General features: G+C 50.6%; 1 protein-coding gene across 5 annotated transcripts in view; it reads right to left on the bottom strand.

Annotated features, from left to right (window-relative positions):
- Positions 1–12,525: 12,525 nt before the first annotated feature.
- The window catches only part of VIPR1 (vasoactive intestinal peptide receptor 1), a 30,345-nt gene continuing 21,460 nt past the window's right edge, over positions 12,526–21,410 (bottom strand). For 3 of the 5 annotated variants that reach the window (XM_037848042.1, XM_037848048.1, XM_037848056.1), the window contains 8 exons: positions 21,255–21,387; positions 18,653–18,806; positions 18,041–18,101; positions 17,683–17,749; positions 17,221–17,312; positions 14,909–15,038; positions 14,625–14,666; positions 12,526–14,001 (listed from right to left, as the gene is read on the bottom strand). In XM_037848042.1, coding sequence (XP_037703970.1) covers positions 13,810–14,001; positions 14,625–14,666; positions 14,909–15,038; positions 17,221–17,312; positions 17,683–17,749; positions 18,041–18,101; positions 18,653–18,806; positions 21,255–21,387 — 871 coding nt within the window. In that variant the 3' untranslated portion in view covers positions 12,526–13,809. The other 2 variants (XM_037848065.1, XM_037848069.1) reach the window with 2 other exon arrangements.

Below are 21,410 nucleotides of genomic sequence, written 5' to 3'. Positions count from 1 at the left end.
TTGCTTCTCAGGCTTGCACCCCAGGTATCTGTGAACTCTGTTGGCATGCCATTGTGAAACAAGGCCCAACATTTTAAAGTTCTTTAAGTGGTAGGAAAAAGGGTGTTTACAGTGCTGAAAGGAAATATTTAATCATTTTTGTCAGCCTCAACTTGAGCTCCTCTATTCTTTCCTAGGTGACCCCACTCTCCATGTCTCCTCTTTCCACCTCTGCTCCACACATTCCAACCCCGTAGACAGTGACTGAAACTGGAGTCTGTGGAGGGCCCAGAAAGCCACTTTTAATTGCAGGAATTCAGAGTGGGTGCAGATTGCATTGAGCCCAGCCCGCTCACCTGTGCACCTGTGTCTGCTCTCTGGAGCGGAGTAGCACTTCGATGATCAGCTCTGCTCAGGGTCAAAGACAACAGCCAGCAGACTAGCTTTTGGTGCCCGGGAAGCATGGGACAGGTGGGGAACATAGTTGGGGTTCTCTGTCTGCTGGAAGACAGCAGCTGCCCTTGGCCTGTGGGGTCTGCATGCTGCTCCTTCAGCCAGGGCCACATTTTCTGTTCCTTGAGGGAATTGGCTGCTCATTGAAACATGCAGGACAAGTGGCCCTTGGAGAACCCGCTGCTTACATAGCTAGCACAAGTGAGGACAAGCAGGGATGGGAGAGATAATGGTGATGTGATTTGCCCAGCAAACCCCTGCTCTGACATTGCTCACATTTCAAATGCTCCCACATGGAAGCCTGCACAGGTTCATGGAAGCTCCTACCTGTGCACAGTGAGTGGTAATGGCAGAGGGGGAGAAAGTAGCTGTGGCCTTGAGGATGAGCGGAAGAAGGAGTACACGGGCAGCTGGTCAGAGGCCTGGAGATTGGCATGGCTCTTTCAGCCTGCGTGACTTCACAAGCTACTGTCCCTCCAGCCTCAGTTTCATCATCTGGGAAATAGTGATAAAATCTACCAGCTCCCTCGCAGGCTGTTGTGAGGGTCACAGGAAGTAATTGAGGGGAATACTGAGTGAATCCATTGTTCATGTGTGGGAGGAGGCTTTGAGTTCACCTGATGTAGGGAGACTGCATGCTTCAGGCAGCTTGGCCATGTCTTCTGGACTTAAAAAAAAAAAGGCATTTTGTGGTACAGCAATGTAATGGCCTCAACCTTTCACTCAAGGAAAACAGAGGCCCCCATTTCTACCCTGGGCATGTCTCCTGGCTCCCAGGCACAGAGCCCTAGGTACCAAACCTCAGGGCCCGCCCCAACCAGAATGAAGAGGGCCCTGATTCTCCCATCAGAGCAATGATGTCAAACTTCTGCTGCTGGGGAAACCTCATTGGCAGGGAACCTTGGCAAAAAGGCTCAACAGTAAAATCTGGGAATGGCTGGATAGAGACATATCTACCAATGGCGGGAACTGTTGCTCACAAGCGCCTTTTATTTAGGGTAAAATTATCAAATCCACCCTGTTCCTCCATCTGTGCTTGATACATCTGATCTTCTTTAACCCTTACATTTACATGATCCTGGGGTTGTTTCAGAAATAGTCATATAACTTGACTCCTCAGGCTTCTAATTTGTTTACTGGACTTTACTACTAAAAGCATAAAAGATTGAGACAATTTAGTCAGGGTAAAACCATTTACCCCACATATTCACTTTGAATTCTTGCTGTCTAGTCTGTTATATTTGCTTCTTACTGTTTCCATGTAATTACGAGGATCTATTTTGAGGAAATGATGGGTATGTTTTAACAAACTTTCACACAGTAATAAAGCCTAAACTTGTGTTAATGTATGTAAATAATGTTGTATAGCATTTATATATTGTGTATATATAAATTAAATGAGGTGACTTCAGAAGTGGGAGGAAAATAAATCCAAGATGTTTACTAACTTGTGTGTTTGTACTTGTATGAAAAATTCCAAGTCGCAGATCCCATTTTCCTAGACGATATGATGTGGGCCAGGCATGAGGGGGCGGGGTTGCCTAGAGAAGAGAATTCAGGCCCTTTGTCCAGCGAAGTCTAGATAGGTGCAGGAACTCAAGTATTCTCTAGCAACAGTCCCCAGACTCTGGAATGCAAGCAGGAATCCTAGAAAGACCTGGGAAAAACCAAAATAGCAGCCGCAGTGCTGCAGTGGGATCTGGGAGGCCTTACCTCTAGCTGAGCTCTGCCCCTGGCGCACTGTGAGCCCCTGGGCAGGCACTTTGCTTGCTCTTGGTTTCGGGATCGTGTCTGCCTATACCACCGAGTTTTCGTCATCCGTCGACCAGCTCCATCACATAATGGCCACCAGGAGGCGCAGCTGCTGGCCACATCTTCGAGTTTTCGGCCACGGGAACTGAGCCCTTTTGCAAAGGCCGTTCCTGTAGCAGCTGATAAAATTCCCAGAAGAGAAACGAACACACCAGCCTCTCCTGACCATTCTTTGAAAACAATGGAGAATGCACTCTGTGAACTTCTCTACATCATCTATCCTGAGTCAGAAATCTTTCGGAGAAAGGTATGGACTTCCAAAATAAATGTCTGAGTTATTGAGTTCTAGGATTTTGGAGTTGGCAAGGCCTTTGGATACCATCTGTTTCAGCCCCTTTGTTGTTCAGGCAGGAAAACCTGCTCCAGGGAGTCAGTGACAGCGTGTCCCAGAGCTCTGTCCCCTGGGCTGGGAACAAGGTGCTATCCACCACTTGGCAGCACCCTGAATGACAGAGGGAGGACCCTTGGCCCATGAAGGTGCAGTTCCCATGCCAGAAGGATTAGGTGAGACATTCAAGCCAATGAGCTGCATTCTCTTTTTCCTAGGTCCCACTCACGAAGGGGACCCGTGAAATGCTACCTGATCGCTGCCAAGGCCTCCTTGGACAGTGCCAGTGAAGGAGCAAGGCTCAGAGAGGAAGGGGCTCCCTGAGTGCAGCTGCCAGGGAGGCACTGCCTGGCCCTACTAAGTTGGCTCTAAGATGTCGTTGGATCGGATGTGGAAAGCAAAAACTAGAAAATTCATCTCCTTTATTGAAGGAGAATACCTTTGTGATCCAGGGGAGGAAAAGTGCTTCTTAAACACACAGGTCACTAGCACAACCCTTAAGGAAAATGGTTGATGAAGTTGATGACATAGAAACAAGGATTTCATGGGCAAAGTTAAAAGAATGGGAGAAGGTATTTGCTATGTCTGAAACCAATAAGGGATTAATATACAAGCCATTCTTGCAAATTGGCAAGAAAGCTATCCCAATAGAAAATCAAGCAGGGAATTTACAGAAGAGAAACCCCAAAAACCTAATAAGCATAGGAAAAGACTTAAAATCATTAGAAGCACAGAGAAATGCATATGAAAAGAAAGTAAGATACCATCTAATGTCTATTAGTTTGGCCAAACCTAGAGAGCCAGATGACACTGAGTGTTTGAGAGTATGTGTGGATACAGGACCACATGCACTGCTGGCAAAGTGTAGAAAGGCACAGCCCATCTGAAGAGCAGCAGCTACCTACCCAAATCAAGTGTGCACATACTTCATAACATGGACATTTCACTCCTGGTGTATGCCCCAGGGGAATTCCTACACATTCTTAAAGGGGACATCTATGAAGACAGATGTTTGTTGAAGCATTATTTGTATGGGTGGGGAGCTGAAGAGAATCTGTGTGTCCATCAAGGACAGATAAAGCATGCAGGTTCACCACAGAGCACCATTTAGGCTTATTGTAGCAACATGGATGGATCTTCAAACCATAGAGCCGAGTGAAAAATAACATTTATATGATTCAACACATGCACACAAAATGATAAAGTGTTTTTGCAAGAATATATATGAAAAGATACTTGTTAAACACAAACTCCTGGGCATGGGAGTTAGGTATACAGATAATAAGGAATAAACAAAAAGGGGGTGAGGTGTGGTTGCTAGAGCTTCAGCAGTCAGGCCTGAGGGTGCCAGGAGAAGAGGTGAGCCTGCACTGCCTCCGGGAGATCCTGCCGTGCCCAGCCCTGGACTCAGCGAGGCTAGGAAGGCCTGCCGGCCTTAGCAGAGCTCCAAGGCCCCCAACCTACCAGAGTGTTTGAGCCTCCATACCAGGGGGCAAGGGGTCTGCATCATAAGCAGGGGGTGGGAGGAGGGAACTCCAGAGGGAGAAGTGTGTGGGTAGGAGTCTGCTCTGGCCACCTGGGACTCTGTCCTTCCCAGATTCATGCTGTCTGACTAGTAGTTTCCTGGCGGAGACTGTTTTCCCACACGAGGCACTCAGCTGAAGGGCTCTCCAGAGGACAAGGAACACAGCTGCAGGGGGACAGAGGTGCCCCCCAAGGCAAGTCCTTCCTCCCACCCCAGAAATAGCCTGTTCTGGCCACAGAGCTGAAAAGTGTGAGCCTGGGAAGCGAAGCCTGAGGGAGGGGTGGGAGTGGGGGGGTAGAAGGTGGCCAGGAGACCACCATCACCCAGAAGGCTTGTTCCAGGCACATTTTCTTAGGCCTTAGGGATCAGGGTAAGGGCAAGGGCAAGGGACACGGGGCCAACATTAGAACGAACTTTCTCACAGAGCTGTCCAAAAGGGGCTGGAGAGGTAGCAAGCTCCCTACCATGGAGGTATGCAAACAGATGAGATGTTTTGGATGGGAACTTGGAACATGCTGTCCCCATCTCGCACTCATTGTCTGGTTCTGGAAGCAGGTGTCCGTGGGGACATCTGCCTATCTCCCGGAGTGCCTCCTGTTGTGTCCATCCCAGGGGGCAGGCCGGACACCAGTCGCAGGAAACAGCTTGTGCCAGCTCCCATTTGAAGAGTAAATATTAGTCTTTTCAAGAGCTGCCTGTTCTCTGTTACTCGGCACCGAGGACACTGAGCCGGGGTGGGGGTGGGGGAACCTCTTCATCCCCTGCGTTCGGATGGATTCACATTGCAATGGAAGGGCCAAGAAATTGGCCCTGCACCTGGTCCAAGTCCTCCCCTCCAATCACTCATAAGCAGTGAATGCCTGAGCCCCTACCTAGTGGGGGATCTAGGGGATACTGAGACCCCAGGTCCTCCAATTCTCTTCATATACTGTGCAAGGCTGCTTCTATAGACCTAGACCTCAAGGTCTCTGGGCCCCAGCTCTGACATCTGTGATTTAAAATCCTTGGATTATCAGGAAGGGAGAATGACCTGTTCCTGCTCAACTGTCATTGAGGCCTCTTCTGACTACCCCAACTAACAGAGCCCCCCTTACTCTTCTCCCTCATCCTGCTTTATTTCTTATATGTTTTTTCTCATTTATTATCTGTCTCTGCCTTTAGAGGGTCAGCTTCATGAGGTCAGGGTTCTGTCTTGTTCACTGCTGTATCCTCAGTGCCTAGAGCTGGGTACACAATAAATGCTCAGTAAATATCAGCTGAACTAATAAAATGATAGTAATACTTTAAAAATGTTAAACAGATATTTTCTCATCCTCTCACTCCTGGAATTATGACCCAGGGAGGGGCTGGGGAGGACAGATGGCATCTCAGGAAGGAGGAGTGCAGGATGTAGGTGGAGAGAAGGAAGCCCACCCTCCTGGCCAGTGAATAGTAGAAAGGAAGAGGAGGAGAATCCGTCAGACATACATGTTTTAGTCTCTCCCTTGGGATGAAACTTTGAGGGACAAAAAACTCGAAAGCACAAAGCAGAGGGGGTGTGTGCATTTGGAAGACAGCGCCCCCCTCCCCCAGCATGTGGTCCTGCTGGGTAAAAACAGTGGAGCTGTAGATTCGATGGCGAGAAGGCTGGGTGAACATCCCCAACCCTCCCTTAGCTTTCAGAGGCTTGAGTGCTCCACGGGGCTTGAGGAAGTTGGCTGTCACAGCACTGCCAAGGCGAATGGTGAGGTGAGCACACCACGGAGGCCAAGGCTGGGTGGAGGCATGGCTGAGCCCAGAGGGTTCGGAGGGGCCTGAATTACCCAAGGTGGGGCTGGGTCAGCTAAGGCAGACCTTGGGGCCTTGACCAAGAGAGCAGGCTACAAGTACACCAGCCTGTGCTGCAGGGGCTGGAAGGCTAAAGACCATCTTTCCTAGACTCCCTTGCTGCTAAGAATCTGGATGCTACTTAGGCTCTGCCAGAGAAAAGCTTTCACAAGAGTGTTGGAAGGTAGAAGGATGGTGGAGGCCATTGTCTCTGCAGCATGGTGGCTGATGGGTGAGATCGGGCAGACATGAGATTTTACAGCAGCAGGACACTTACATTCTTTCAACTGTCTTGTTACCAGCTTAATGGATGTGGGACAACTGGGACGTTGGCAACAATTTCCTGCAAGGTGGCAGCTATGGTGGTGTGATCGTGAAGGTTAGAGGAGGGCCCTAGTTTCCATTCCTCCAAGCTTTCTTATAGTTAATTTCCTACATTAGATCTCTTTCTGCACAAAACACCTAGTGTGGTTTGTTTCCTGCACTGAAGCATGACAAATTTGCATGCACACACACAACACACCCCAACCTCCACCAGGTTCAGGTGGAAGGAACCTGAGAGACTACACATTTACCCAAAGAGATGTCCCACAAAGAGACAGAGTCAGACTTTGGTGGTTGTCTACTCTCTCTCCTTGGCTGATCAACTTCCCTTATGGAAGCTTAGTCTCTCTTGATGCTAGAGCCAGGGTATGAACCTAATCCCAGCCAAGGAGCCTGAACAGGGTGTGCAGGTCGTGGGTTCTGGGATAGGGTATATTCCCCAATAAATGGAGACAGTGAGGGAAATTCTCCTCCCTGTCAGCTGATGGGATTCTGTGAGGAAAACAATGTTCGGGGCAGCGGCAGATGTCTTGCAGTCATGAGGGGCTAAGTTTGAGGAAGAAAGTCAAAATATTGAAGATAGCAGAGTGAACAGTTACAAACACTTAGGTCTGTGAGATCATTGTTAAGCTGCTGAATTAACCCTGGAGCTGCCTCTCAGAGGCATAACCCTGGCAGGTCCCTGCCCTCTGAGCCACGTGGAGGCTGGTCCAGAGCTCTCCAAAGTCTCTTCTAACCCTGCCATCCTGGGATTTGGGGATGCTGGGGCCTTTGAGAGCAAGGCTGGGACTAGACTGAGGCAAGCAAAGTGCTTGCTTTGGGTGCAAAAATTAAGGGGGAACCAAAAAAACTCAGTAATCAGGATAAAGAGTTTTAAATTTTTATTGTGGTAATATTATATACAACTCAAAAGTTCTCATTTTACAATTAAGCTATATGAATATACAGCCACAATATTGGGCCACCATCACCACCATCCATCACCAAAACTTTTGCATCACCCCAGACAGAAACTTTGTACCCACTAAGCAAAAACTACCTGTTTCCTCCAAGGCCACCCTAGTCCTGACAGTCTGCTTTCTATCTCTAGGAATTTGCTTAGGATAAATGACGTTTTTAATGCAATATTTAAAAAGTCAAAATTAATGCAAAAAACATGAATAAAATATAAAAATTTTAAATTGTACTGATACATGCTATAATGTGGATGAACCTCAAAAACATTATGTTAAGTGAAAGAAGCCAGACACAAATGGTCACATGTTATGTGTCCACGTATATGAAATTTCCAGAATAGGTAGATCCACAGAGACAATGTGGACTGGTGGTTACCAGGAGCAGCAGGAAAGGGGAATGGGGAGCAAATGCTTAACGGACATGGGGTTTCCTTTTGGGGTGATGAAAGTGTTTTGGAATTAGATAGTGGTTGTAGTTGTACAGCATTGTGAATTTACTAAATGCCACCAAATTGTTCACTTTAAAATGGTTAATTTTGATTTATATGAATTTCACCTCAATTAATGACATATTTTTAAATAAATACAGAATCAGTGCCACCAACCAGGTCAGCTCCTTTTTTGTCCCCCACACAGGGCATGCCCAATGAATCTCATCTATACCAACCCAGATAACGGAAGAGGCAGGGCTCTGAGATTTGGAGAACTGGGTTCAAGCCGGGCTCTTCGAGTGATTTGCTGACAACTCTGAGCAAGTCCGTTTCCTTGCCTGGGCCTTGGTTTCTCTGGCTGGGGCATGGCCAGGATGGTCCCTGACCTGTCCTCCTCATCCCCATGGCCTGCCGAGGTTACTGTCTCCAGGGCCATAGACTCCCGGCTATTAATATCTCAGCCATCCCTGGCCTGATTAGGGTGTTTAATGACTGCCAGCTGTGGCTCTGGCCCCCTCCCCCGGGAGCGATAAGACCAGTTCCTGTTCCCACAAGGGGGGAGTGGGGGAGAGGCTGGGTCACAGCTCATTAAAACAGGCCCTGGGTGAGCGGTGGGAATGGAGGGGCTGATGCAGACTTCTTACCCCACCCCCTGCCCACCACACCAGATGGAGGTGCCTGGGGAATACAGACTCCCTGAGACCCCCTGTTTCTCTTCCACCCACGAAGGGATTTCCTGGATCCTCTCCCAACAACCTTGGGGCTTCTCCTCATATGTCCTACAGACATTGCATTCAGCATGCCCCCAAACAGGTCATCATCTCCCCAAACCTGTTCTTCCTCCTTGCTTGGATGATAAACCTTTTCCCAGGCCTGCTCCACACCCACATTTACCTCCTCAGTCTCATTTAAGAAGCTTCTACTGAGTTCCTGCTGGAAAAGACCCCCAGAACCCAATCACCTGGAATCTGGTGTCCCTGGCACCCATGATGCTCCCTGGGGACCCAGGGACCACCCTGAGGTCACCTCACCTGGGAAGCTGCTCCCCATCCTGCCTGCTGACAGACTAGCTGGCCTCCCTGGACAAGCTGTGTCTTGGAGTGTCAGGAATTGTCCATGTGCTTGCTCCTGCCATTGACGCAATGGCTTGTTTGTCCTTGCCTTCCCAGGAGGAGCCCACCTGAGTTAACTGGGCTTTGTCCTTGGGGACCGGGGTCAGGACTCAGTCGGGGACATGTTTCAATCTGGACAAGGGCTAAGGCCTAGCCTTTGGCCAACCAGAGTCCACCTCCAACCAGAGGTAGGGCTCGTTCAGGGGTCGCAACGTGGAACAGAGATCAGGGTCCCCAGCCCCGAGATCACCTGTCCTGTGGCCTCACCACTTCCCTCTTGTATCTCACTCTGAAACAAAGCTGAGGAGAGACACCTGCCCTTGGTGTCACTTGGCTTCCTGGGGAGGGAACTGTCACCTGGGTGTTTGGGTCTCTAGGGCTAACCTCAGAAAAGTCCTTGGAGCCCCCACCAGGTGGCAATAGAGGTGAGTTGGCCTTGCCTGACAAGTGCTCAGCAAGGCAGGAGAGGGACCCCGGGCACAGGGGGGTGGGAGCAGGGGGACAGGAGGAATCACCCCCACTCCACGTCTTTTCCTAGCTGGGGATGTGCGCTCACAGCCTCTGCTGGTCCAAGTCTGTGATTCATGTTCTCCCCTCTCCTGAATGCCCATCACTTGCTTTTCATCTCTGACCACCTCCTTAGTCAGGGTCCTACCTATGTCCTCCCTTTCACTGCCCATGTCTTGGGCATCTCTGTGTCACAGTCACTCTACACCCTCTTGGCTGATAACTCTCTTCCCCTCCCCAGGGCCCTCTGCTTTATCCTGAAGTCATGACATGCTAGTAGTGGGATTTCAGATACCACCATAGTGGATGGGTTGGGTTCATCTTGATCTGGTGGCTCCACTGGGTCTTCACATAGCTCAAACAGCCCAAGGGGTTCTTGATCTGGAAGGTGGGATGCTATCCTTTCCTCTGCAAACACCCTGCTTCTAGGGTTGGTTGGCCCCTCCCATTTCTGTTTCCCCTCTGACCCCTCCCCTCTTCCATCAGCCTGAGTCTCTGGAAAGGAGCTCCTCCAGTTCTCTAACCTAACTCTCTGCAAAGCCTTGACCTTCTGTGTACCTCCCCTCCCCCCTCCCCAGATTGCTTAGGGATCCCACCCCAGCCACTGTTCTCCTTCTGAGCTCATAGAGCAGAGCAGGTAGCAGAGATCTCTGGACAGCCCCCTCTTCATTAGCCACCTTAGCCTTAGCCAGGGGGGCTGTGGAGAACTCCCCACTCAGCTCCCTCCCCTATTGGGCAGGTGCATAAACTGAGGCCCAGAGAGGGGCTGGTAACTACTTATAATCTCAGAGAAAGTCTGAAGCAGAACTGGGACTAAAAGACTGGGGTTAGATCTTCTGGACCTTACCAAGAAGTATAGGGGTGCTGAAGGTCTCTCGAACCAGTTCAGGGAAGCACTGAGTAGGGAGTGGTGGGGAGGGAATTCATAGAGGGTGACATGCCCCAGCTGCTTGTGAGGAGCATGGACATACTTCCTGTCCTCTGTCTTTCACCCCCCATACCTTGGAGTGGCAGGGATGCAAGACCTTTAGGGGAGAATGGAAGAAGTCCCTGGTTCCCCAAGCCAGCCCAGCTCTCCACTACCAGCACCTTCCTGGAACTAGAGGTCTCTTATTGGTGGTCACAAGACACTGCTGGCCTGGGGTGGCAGGTTGGGAGCTGAGAAGGCTCTTTCCAGCAGGCCTGGGAGTTCCTGAGGTCAGGGCTGGGGGCTCTGCCTCCAGCTGACCACTTACAAGGCAGGGCACAGAGTGTTTGTGAATCTAGATGGAGGAAGCTCGCCACTCCTGGATGTGTTGGATGACTGATTCACCTGCCCCAGTTTCACAGTCTCTCTTAACCCCACCTTGGCCTGACCACCCCTGACTTGAACCTCTGCAAGGTGCTGGTTTGGGGCTATCATTTGGCAATGGGGCCTGGGGATGGTACTGAACAGGATAAGACTTTGAAAGAGCTTTGTAGATACATCTGAGCCTTTACCAGCCCATTGTGGTCTCTTTTTGCTAGCTTGGCATTCCTCTCCTGCTCCTGCACACAAGATACTCTCCTTGCAAGTCTACGGGAAGTGGAACACAAAGAGGTGAGTTCCGTCAACAGCTTTGCTGACTGATGTCATCTACTTTGTCCTACTGTCTCTGCTCCTAAACTTATCTAGTAGTCATATTGTTTCTGCTCACTCAGTTGTGTTGGTTACATTTGTACTCTCCTCTATCTACCTCCTCTTGGCTGAACCCTGGACAACAGTGGTCATCTCACACCCTATTTGCTCCTTCTCTACAGGAATGATGTGGCCTTTGAATGGCTCATAACTTAACCATTTCTGGGATCATAGACAGCAATGCAAGCTGCTTTGTATTGATCCAAGAATAGAACTGCCACCTCTTGGCTGGATTTAGGGGGTGGGGAACATGATGAGGGCCTGGTACAACTTCATAACATTCAGAAGAGAGTCATGTGTGGGCACAGAGGATACAACTCAAAAAATGGGAACTGACCAAAGGAAGAGATATTTATTTGGTGGAAAATCTTTATTTTCTGTAGCACACTATATAATTTAATTTATATGGTCAGTTTATTCAACCACCGTAACTACATGGAACCTTGAACAGGGAATGAGATCTGGTTGGTTTGTACGTTAGTGTGAAGCTCTGATATATCCCAGAGTAATTTGGGCAGAGGAAAAAAAGTATTTGCAAAGCCCCCTTGAGAGACTGGGGGAAAATGTGGAAATATTAACCTTATGCACCAGGGGAATTCCTTATCTTCTTTGAAGCATTGGAGACTACCGATATAGTAGGCCAAGCCCTCAATCTTGGGGCTTGTCCTTATGAAGTTTGTTGCTGCAAAGGAGAGGCTAAGCCTACTCAAAATTGTGCCCAAGAGTCATCCCAGAGAATCTCTTTTGTTGCTCAGAGGTGGCCTCTCTCTCTAAGCCATCTTGGCAGATGGACTCACTGCCCACCCTCTTCATGGGACATGACTCCCAGGGATGAGCCTGGACCTGGCATCATGGGATTGAGAAAGACTTCTTGACCAAAAGGAGGAAGAAAAATGAAACAAAATAAAGCTTCAGTGGCTGGGGGATTTCAAATGGAGTCGAGAGGTCATTCTGGAGGTAACTCTTATGCATTATGTAGACATTCTTTTTTAATCTTTAGTGTATTAGAATAACTAGAAGGAAATACCTGAAACTGCTGAACTGCAATCCAGTAGCCTTGATTCTTGAAGACGATTGTGTATAACCATAAGAGCGTATGTGGTGTGACTGTGTGATTGTGAAAACCTGTGGTTCACACTCCCTTTACCCAGTGTATGGACAGATGAGTAGAAAAATGGGGGCAAAATGTAAATGAATAATAGAAGGGGATGGGGGAGGGGTTTGGATGTTTCAGGTATTCTTTTTTACTTTTATTTTTATTCTTATTTTTATTTTTTGGAGCAATGAATGTGTTCAAGGGCTGATTGTGGTAATGAATGCACAATTCTACAATGATACTGTGAGCAATTGATTGTACACTGTGGATGATTGTATGGTATGTGAATATATCTCAATAAAATTGCATGGCAAAACAATTTAAACATACACACAAAAGATGTGAACTGAAGGCCCTTGGAATTGTGTATTCCACACATGGAATTGTGGAATTCCCATTTGAAACTGGGGGGTGAGAGGGCATCTGGCTTCAGCAATGTTTTGGACCATCCCTCCATGGGGTGAGGGGAGATGGCCACAATTTGGAAGCTGGTCCCCATTTTGGGCCACATGGGAATATTAACCACCAGGGAAACCAAGCCAATTCAACCCAACATTTATTGTTACACAAGCCATTTGCAAACTTGAGGGGATCTTCTGGCTGGGGGGTGGGTGTGGGTAGGAAGCTGGGTTCTGAGATCTGTGGACAACCGTGAGGCCACAGGAGTGAAGGGCAGACATAGGATGCCACAACCACCAGGCTCTTGTTGAAATGATACATGGTCTGGACAACTCCTCAGCTATATGCAGGGAAAGTGGAGCAGGGATGGGGATTCAGGAATGAGGGTGATAATATCAGTGATACAAATAACCCACGAGAGGATCCAGCTTGTTAAAATTTAAAAACAGTAGCGGTTAGGGGTCTGTGCTTTCCCGTCAGGCAGATCTGAGTTCAAATCTTGTCTGTGTGGCAGGGTAAGGTACCTGCTCCCTGTGAGACTCAGTTTCTTGATCTGTGAAATAGGAACAGTAATTCCACCTTGCTGAGTTGACGTGAGGGTCGTGTTCCCATGGATGCAAAAGGCCGAGCCTGGTTACGCAGTTAGATCGTGGGTGGGCAGTCAAGGCAGACCTTGATTCTTGTTCCTGTCATAGCCCCTAGGGATATGGAAGGCAGGTGCCACTGTTCTCACTTGACAGATGAAGCCACTGAGGCTTACAGAGCTTGCATCTGTGGCAGTCTCCTCACTTTCCAGAGACTCCAGAGTTCGTCAGTCCTCAGGTTTCACTGTTCCAGCTATAGCCACAGTCTGAGACAGGCCTGGGGATCTCCAACTCCACATTGTTGGAGACCAGAAGACAGCTAGCTATGCTCCCCAAACCAAACCTCCAGATCTCTTCACAACAAAACTCACTCACCTTGAGACACAGGCAACTAAGAGGGGGGCACCAAGATGACCTCTCGGGGCAGGACTTTTCTCCCCTCACAGCGCACCATCATACCAACATCTTTGAGAATGGGCGGTTGCTTCCTTGTACTGCTCAGAAGATACTAAAAGGCGGAGCCAGAATGAGAGTATGCAAATTCTCTGCCCTTGATGGGCCGAGGGAGCCTTTGGAGGAGGAGTCTGGTTAATGGTTTCCACACTCATCTTCCCGGGGATGAGCTCTCAGCTCTCCTGCCACATAAAAACGACTCCTCATCTATGCATCCTCCTCTCCCCAGGCAGGCTCAAGCACTGCTTTCTCCAAGGGGGGTCCGAGGAGTGACTTGGGGGCCAGGGCAGCCTCGAGCCCAGGGACGGTCTCTCCTCCCGGGCAGGCCTCTGCCCTGGGTGCCGCCCGGATGGGTGGGAGCGGGACGGGCCCCAGGGCCCCTGGCGGTCAGACCAGGGAGACTTCCGCCTGGAAGCTGGAGGAGCGGCGCGCATCGGGGCTGACGCGGGTCAGCATGGAGACCTGCGTGCTGTATGTGGCGCCACTGCTGCCTCCCAATGGGTGCTGGTATTTAGGATCCGACCCCAAGACACCGTGCTGGTGCCAGCGCCGCCATTTCCTCCGCAGCTCCATTTGCACCTGGGAAAGTGGAGTGCAGTCAGGCCCGCCCCTGCGAAGCCTCCCCCGCTGCTGATTGGACTGCTCCCTATTTAGGGCGCTGAGCCAGCCAATCATATCCTCTTTGGGGAGTCTGTGCTGAGAGACCCGGATCTGCTGTGGGCCTTGCAGAGTTGGGTCCTAGTTGGACTTGGAATCAGCATCAGAGAATGCAGTTTGGGTCGGGAGAGGGATGCTGCCTGGTGGTACTCTACTCATACTTCTGGTCCCCACCCTCCAGCTCACGTGAGCTCGGACAAATGGATTTTTGTGTCTTGCAACCAGGGCTCCACAGCCGCTCAGCCTTCACTCACTGCCCCCCACCCCTCCCTGCTCACCCTGCGCACAGTCATTTAAGTAGATGCTTCTCAAACTCATGTGCACAAGAAGTTTTGTTAAAATGCAGCTTCTGAGTCAGCGAGTCTGGAATGGGCTCAGAAATCTGCATTTCTAATAACGGAGGTGACTCTGCTATGGCTTGTCTGAGGACCACACTTGGAGTAGCAAGGCACAACCCATCCTTGCTCTGCACATATACCAGCATTTCTGAGTCCTAGGCCCAACTGAGTTCTGTTTCTTGGCCCTAAAATCTAGGAGAGACTTACCTCACCATTGAGGAAGCAGTAGAGGACGGCCACCACAAAACCCTGGGGAGAAAGAGTGCAGAAGAGGTGGGGTAGGCAGACCCCAGGAGCTCCCAGCCCTGCCCCACTCTCTTCCCCAGCCCCTGTGTTCCTCTGGCTAAGCATAGGGCTAGACACATAGTAGCTGCTCAGGCAATGCCTATAGCATTGAACAGATTGGAAAGCAGTGGCAAGGTGGCCAAGGCCCCGGGTTGAATTCTGTCAAAGTCTAGAAAAGAATGCAGCCTTAAACCAACAGTTCATACCTGGAAAGACCCCAAGATGAGCTCAAAGACCATTTTCACTTCAGCCTTAAAGTCATCTGGGAAGAAGGCAAACATGATGTAGTGTACCCCAAACAAGGGGATCAGCAAGAGTGTAGACTTGGTTAGCCTCCTGGGGATAAGAGAGGGGCAGGTAGGGGATATGTGTCCACACATGCAGATACGATAGGGCCTAGTGTAGGGGCAGCGGGGGCTGGGGCGCAGACGGTAGAGACAATGACCAGGATGCGTGAAGATGGGTTGTTTGCTCCGGTAAATGTTAGGGCCACATGTTTACCGCATGCTCCTGGTCTGTATCTGTAGTGCCTCTGCCCTCATGACTTCCCCCCACCCCACCCTGGTCAGCCCTCTTAGCCTGGAAGCATGAGAGTGGAAAATAAAACTTACTCTCGTCTTACCCCTCTGGAGGAGAGAGTATAAAGTAAAGGTCAGTGCTGAATCCTGAGGATGATGCACAGTAGTGGTATTTCAGGCTCTCTGGTAGCCAACGGGGAGATGTTCTAAGGCAATAGGAAATTCTGGTTCCCCTTCTCCTACTCTCAGTTTCCCCATCTGTCTAATGGGGTAAATGCATGCTCAATATGGGCAGATTACAGAAATGGGGGTCTGCTTAAAACTCTCAAGTGCTTTGGGTGCAATAAAGTGCAGTGCATCAATTCCCTACTCAGAATGAAGACTTCTGGGAAGGAAGGCTTTCTAACTGGGGTGCTGACCACATATGTCCAAGGTCACTTGGGAGGGTGGTGGGCACCCAAGTTTGTGTCTGGATATTCAGAGATGACCCAAGAGTCAACCAGTCCAGCCCTCTGTCTTTGGCTTTTCTGCTATGTACACTTCTTCAGGGACTGCCACCTTCTCTGGGACCACAAACCTCCCTTCCCCACCCACACACACTAATACACATACACTGGCATAATCTGAAGGACTAGCTCCTCCTTCATCAGCCTCATTTGTGCTTGGCAGGGTCCACATTAATTCCAAATGACTCACCCCTTCCCACGGAGCAGGCTCATCCTGGTTCAGGCCTCCCAGCTACCTGACCTCACAGCTGGTCAAGGCATGCGTAAACTCATGGAGCGTGTCTGAGAAAGGCCTGGGGGAGAGTGGTGTCTCTGCCTTTAAATCTCCTGTCTAGGCCATCAGCCCAGGGAGGGCTGTGGGTCCGAGGTCCCACAGCAAGTCGGACAGAGGAGCTGGCCTTGCCCTCCACTCCCTCCTGGACCTGGTTCCCAGTCATGCCAAGATCCTGAGTACTGCCCAGCCCCCCTTGGCTGCAAACCTATCCCATACATACGACACTGACAGATGGAGGCTTTCTTTAAATCAAAGGCTTATGGGGAGGTGGAGAGTGGGAGCTGACAGCACTCCCCACCCCATGGGGAGCTCCATCTCCTACTCCCCTCCCCCATTCTGCCTGCCAACAGCTGTTCAGTTTCCATCTCACCCACATAGACCTGGTGATGACCAGCTCCCTTTGCCTCAGAGTCAAGCTCTTTTGAGTGATTGTACATTGGGGGAAAGGCCCTGCAGGCAAAGGAGAGGGTGAGGGTGCCCAGGCCCGATGTGCTGCCCTAAAGCAGAATGCAGACCCCCTTAGAGCCTTCCTTTCTTAAACAGGAAGGGAAGCCCTGCTGTACACCAGGCAGGAGAGAATGCTGTCACACCCAGAACACAAGTCCTCGTCTCATCAGAGAGAATCACAGGATTCCAGAATAGAATCCTACATCCAGCAGCTCGTGACATTCTAGCCAGGAATCTTTAAATCACAGCACAGACTCCCCAAAGAGATGCCAGACCCAGAAGGGCATTCTAGAATCCCAGGCCTGGAAGGCCCTCGTGGGATGCTCCAGGCCTGTCTTGTCAACACAGCACTGATGAACAATGCAGACCCCTATTCGCTTTCTCACAACTACCCTTTCCCTGCTTTGTTGCTTCTTTGTCTCTGCCAACAAGCTGTGTTGCTCCCACAAAAACCCACCTGCCTCTCCAGCCCTCCCAACCCCAGAGAACAGCCCTCACCCCTTTCCAAGCAAAGATGCTGCGTCTCCCACTCCCCACCCATGGGGATGTGCCCTCAAACCCTTGAGGAAGAGGGAGTTCGTGTAGGTTTCCTCCTCTGTAAAATTGGGCCAGGGGACATTCTTGGGCTGAGCCAGGCTGTTGGAGTGGGGGTGGATAAGAGCAATGTGGCTTTTGTGTGACTCTGGAGGTTCTGGGTCAGAGGACCTCAAGGGGATGTGGGATGATCTGGGGTGGGGGTGCAGGGGGAGCCAGAGCACTGGGCTTGCACTCACGAGTATGGGCTGCTGTCACTCTTCCTGACATCGGGGGGTCGTAGTTTCTGAACCAGGATTCGGATGATGCAAATAAACAGGATGAAGTTCACCTGGTGGGTTGAGATCGTGGTTGGGGGGTCAGAGAGAGGAGAGGCAGGGATGTCCAGCCCCCCTGGGCTGATGGCTTGTCTTCTTCCCCAGGGCCCTGCTGCCCCTCCATCTTCCCTCTCCCCTAGGTCTCCCTGCTCTGGGCAGATTGAACAAGAATACTCCCTCACATCCCTGAGGATTGTGCCTCCCAATCCGTTTTTTCTACTCTAGAGGAAGAACTGATGGGGATGAGGATGGGGGTGTGCATTGGGCATTAGGAAGCCTAGGCTTTAGTTCTGACCTAGACATGAATTTCTTGTGACCTTAGGTGTTATCTCCCCAACCTGAGCCTCAATTTCCCCGTCTCTGAGTGGTAGGAGGAAGCCTTACCAAGATGGAGGCGATGACGGGGCCCTTTATAATCCACCACAGTGGGGAGTTGATGGTGTCCCAGCACCTGGACAGGGCATGGTGGGGGAGAACACAAGAGGTGGTCCTCAGCCAGAGAAAGCCAGCAGGACAGGAGCCTCCCAGTCATCCCCAGCTCTGCCTCCTAACCCCTGAGGTACCACGGGCCCAGAGTGATCCCCCCCATCCCCTGCCAGGTCACCCTCCAGCTACAGCCCTGCCCCTCTGGACTAAGTGCTGTGGTTTTTCCACCTGTCAAGCCTGTGTGGCATCCTCATTCCACCCAGGGGATCTGCCCCCAGGTGATGGCAGCCAGGGGCAGGGGGCGGGTGACACTCACCCATCATTCTCAAAATGGATCCTGACGATGGTCCACACCATGGTGAATGTGCTGGGGACTCCTGTCAGGGCCACAGAAGAGAGAAAGAGAAAAGAGGGCCCAGGGAGCAGAGGGTAGAGGGAAAAAGGGAGAGATTTAGGAGAAATTCAGAGCCAGAGGGAGGGAGGGAGAGGAAAAAGGGTGGGTTTCCAGGGCTGCCTCCTAAGGTTGCATAAGTTGTTCACTGTGCAAAGATGCTCCACCAAGGGGATGGGCTATGCCTGAGAGGCTGTGTCCTCCTAGAGGGAGTCTTTTTCTAATTTCAACAAAGGCTTTGTACAGAATTACAGTGGTCCTGTGTGTTTCAGGGGCTGAAGGGGACTGGAAGGATGTTTATACAACTTATCTGTCTCACAGATCAAGCCCTAGGTGCAGCTGCATCTGAAGGCACCTCCCCAGGGTTAGATATTTGGGGCACTTTTATCAGCCCTGGATCAAGAGCTTTGCAGGCAGGACTTGTGGCCTAGCAAGATGCTAACTCTGCACACTGGGTTAGTACCCTCCCCCACCAAGTGAGCTCCCCAAGCCCTGCCCCCTCAGTCCCCAGCCTGGCAGCCCTCCCTGGTACCATACCCCAGCCGATGAGTATGTACCCCCAGAAGTACTTTCGCTCAGAAAAGAAGGAGACAGCGAGCAGGGTGTGCAGATAGATGCTCTCCACCAACAGCCAGAAGTAGTTGGCCATGACACAGTACTGGAATAAGACCATGACTGCCTTACAGCCCACCTGCAGGGAGAGAAGCAAGGAGGGGTCTCATTGGGCTGGCAGGGTCCCTGCCTGCCCATACCTCTCTTTGGGGGTGGGAGGTAGTGGGGGTGGACAAAGAGTTGAAGTACAGCCACTTAAGCTCTTTGTTGTTTTGCATTATCTCCTTAAAAATGCACTCAGTGGTTTTCTCATTATCCCTGATTTCAGATCATCTGATGCTTTGGGATATGTTGGTGATTTTAATTACCCATCTATCCATTATTATCTATCCATCTTCCCATTTATCTACTCATTCACGCACCTATACATCCAACCACCCACCCATCCACCTATCCATTTATCCATTTATCTACCCATTCACCCATCAGAAACCCACTACCAACTCACCCATCAATCCATCTACCAGCCATGCATGCATCCATCATCTATTCATCTTCCTATCTATCAATCCACCCACCCATATATCTCTCCATTCATCTACCTATTCACCTACTGGACCCCAACTACTAACCTACCCACCTAGCCTTCCATCCGTTCATCTACCCACTCACCCATCAATCCACTCACCCACCCATCATCCACCTACCTACCCACCTAACCCTCAACCCATAATATGTCTAACCTTCCTTACTTTATCCACCTGTCCTTCCACCTACTCAGCTATCCATGCACCCATTTAGTCAGCCATCCACCTATCTACCCATCCACTTAACCATCGCCCCCCTGCTCCCCCCACACATCTACTCATTCATCTTATTCCAATTAGGGTTGAAGGTAGCTGGAAGAGGTATGTGGGAGAATTCTTGCTTGAGTTTGAAAGAACCTCCTGAATGTGTAGGGGTGTGGGGTACGGACTGTGGCGTGTAGCCCAGAAGGAAGTGTTGAGGCGAGATGGGGCTGAGCAGAGTGAAGAGGAGGAGGAAGTAGTAAGCAGGAAAGTGAGGCAAGGGGAGGGGTGGCCATTTCTCCTGGGGACCAGGGGAGCTAGTGGAGGAGTGGGTTCTCCAGGTAGGTAAGGAGACCCCTGAGTCAGGGAGACCCCTAAGTGGGACAATCTAGCAGTTCTGGGTGGCCCACCTGGCATGATTTGAAGGTTTTCTGGGCCCTTCTGACCCTCTCAGAAACAGTTTCCTGTTTCAAATCAAGCCCACATGCCTGTGAACCAGGACTAAAAGCCACCCTCCTCCAGGAAGCCCTATAGCTTCCACTTGTCCTTTTACCCAGAACAAGCGTTCCCATCCTTCCTTCCAGAGGGCTTGGCTTTGAGACCTCCTCAGAGATCAGCCTACTCTACCCTCCCAATGGTTGGAAAGTTCGTCCTCAGGTCCCACTTCAGTCCTTCTAGCTATAGGCATGTGTTCTTTCCCTGCCTTCCCCCCATTTGCTTTGCAACAAGAATAACTCAGCTCTTTAATAGGCCAATTATCTGTGCTTTCTCCTTGCCTTAGAAAAGCTTCATGGAGCTGCTAATGAATTGGGAAGCCAGTCTCCACAATTATCCCTAACAAATTGCACTGGAGGCTACAGGCTGCTCCCTAGATTCCGTGGCTCATGTTTGATTTGGCTCCCAGATCCTGGGCCAGATCTTTTGAGGAGCCCTGGGAATGGCCAAGGTAGCTCCTCTGGGTTTTCCCCTTGTTGAGATGCCTGAGATTCCACCGTGATAGGTTCATTCTTTTGGTAGAAGGTACTGCTCACCCCTGATATATGCACTGCCTCTGGGGTGAATCACTGACCACAAGGAATCACTGACCACAAGGAATGGATGGGAGCTAGGGCTGGTCTCAAGCTCTCTGCCATAGATTGGGGTAGGATCTGGGGTGTGGGGGCACTCAGTGAGGGGGTCCTGAGCTCAGAATTACTCAGAAATGTACCCTTAGTGACCAGCAGTGAACTCATTCGATGTTCCCTTCCCTAGGAAGGCCCAGAACTGGACTGACTGCAGGAGAACAGAAGAGGAAGGCTGCGTGTTTGGGGAATGACTCCAGATGGCAAGGAGAGGGGAAGAGGAGCAGAAAGGATGGCATGGTGAGCAGAGCCCTGGATATGTAGAGGGCAGGGATGGAAAGAATCTTGGTAGTCCTTGCAAAAATGGGGAAACCGAGGCAAGGAGATTCCCAAGGTCACATGGGAAGTTAGCAAGAGGGTTTGGGGGCTCTGGCCATGAAGTGCCCACTTCCCTCCAAGGAGAGGCATTCCTCACTAGCACGGGCAGGTCTGTGAGCTCCCTGATTTCCCAGGAGGATCTCTTGTCATTGGGAGGGAAGTGGGATTCCAGAAGCTGCCAGGTGGGGTCTGGTGCAGGATTTGGTCATTCTTGCAAAGAGATAGAGATAGAGATAGAGATAGAGATAGATAGAGATGATAGAGAGGGAGAGAGAGAGAGAGAAAGGAGGAAAAGAGGAGATTCAGTTGAGAAAAGCTGAAGATGAGACTGAGGGAGGTAGGCTGGCTGGGGGTCCTCACCGAGCCCCGAGAGCAGTGGTCCAACTCCCCGCTGTCAAAGAGAGCCAAGTCTTTGATGAAGACGGCAGTGGCCCTCAGGATGAAGGACGTGAAGAGGTGCATGTGGATGTAGTTCCGCGTGCAGTGGAGCTTCCTACACGGGGTGGGCAGGTCTGG

Source organism: Choloepus didactylus, chromosome 1 (genome assembly GCF_015220235.1).
Source record: "Choloepus didactylus isolate mChoDid1 chromosome 1, mChoDid1.pri, whole genome shotgun sequence".
NCBI classification, from domain to species: Eukaryota; Metazoa; Chordata; class Mammalia; order Pilosa; family Megalonychidae; genus Choloepus; species Choloepus didactylus.
The sequence above is the reverse complement of the archived record's forward strand: the minus strand, read 5'-3'. Positions and strand labels throughout refer to the sequence as shown.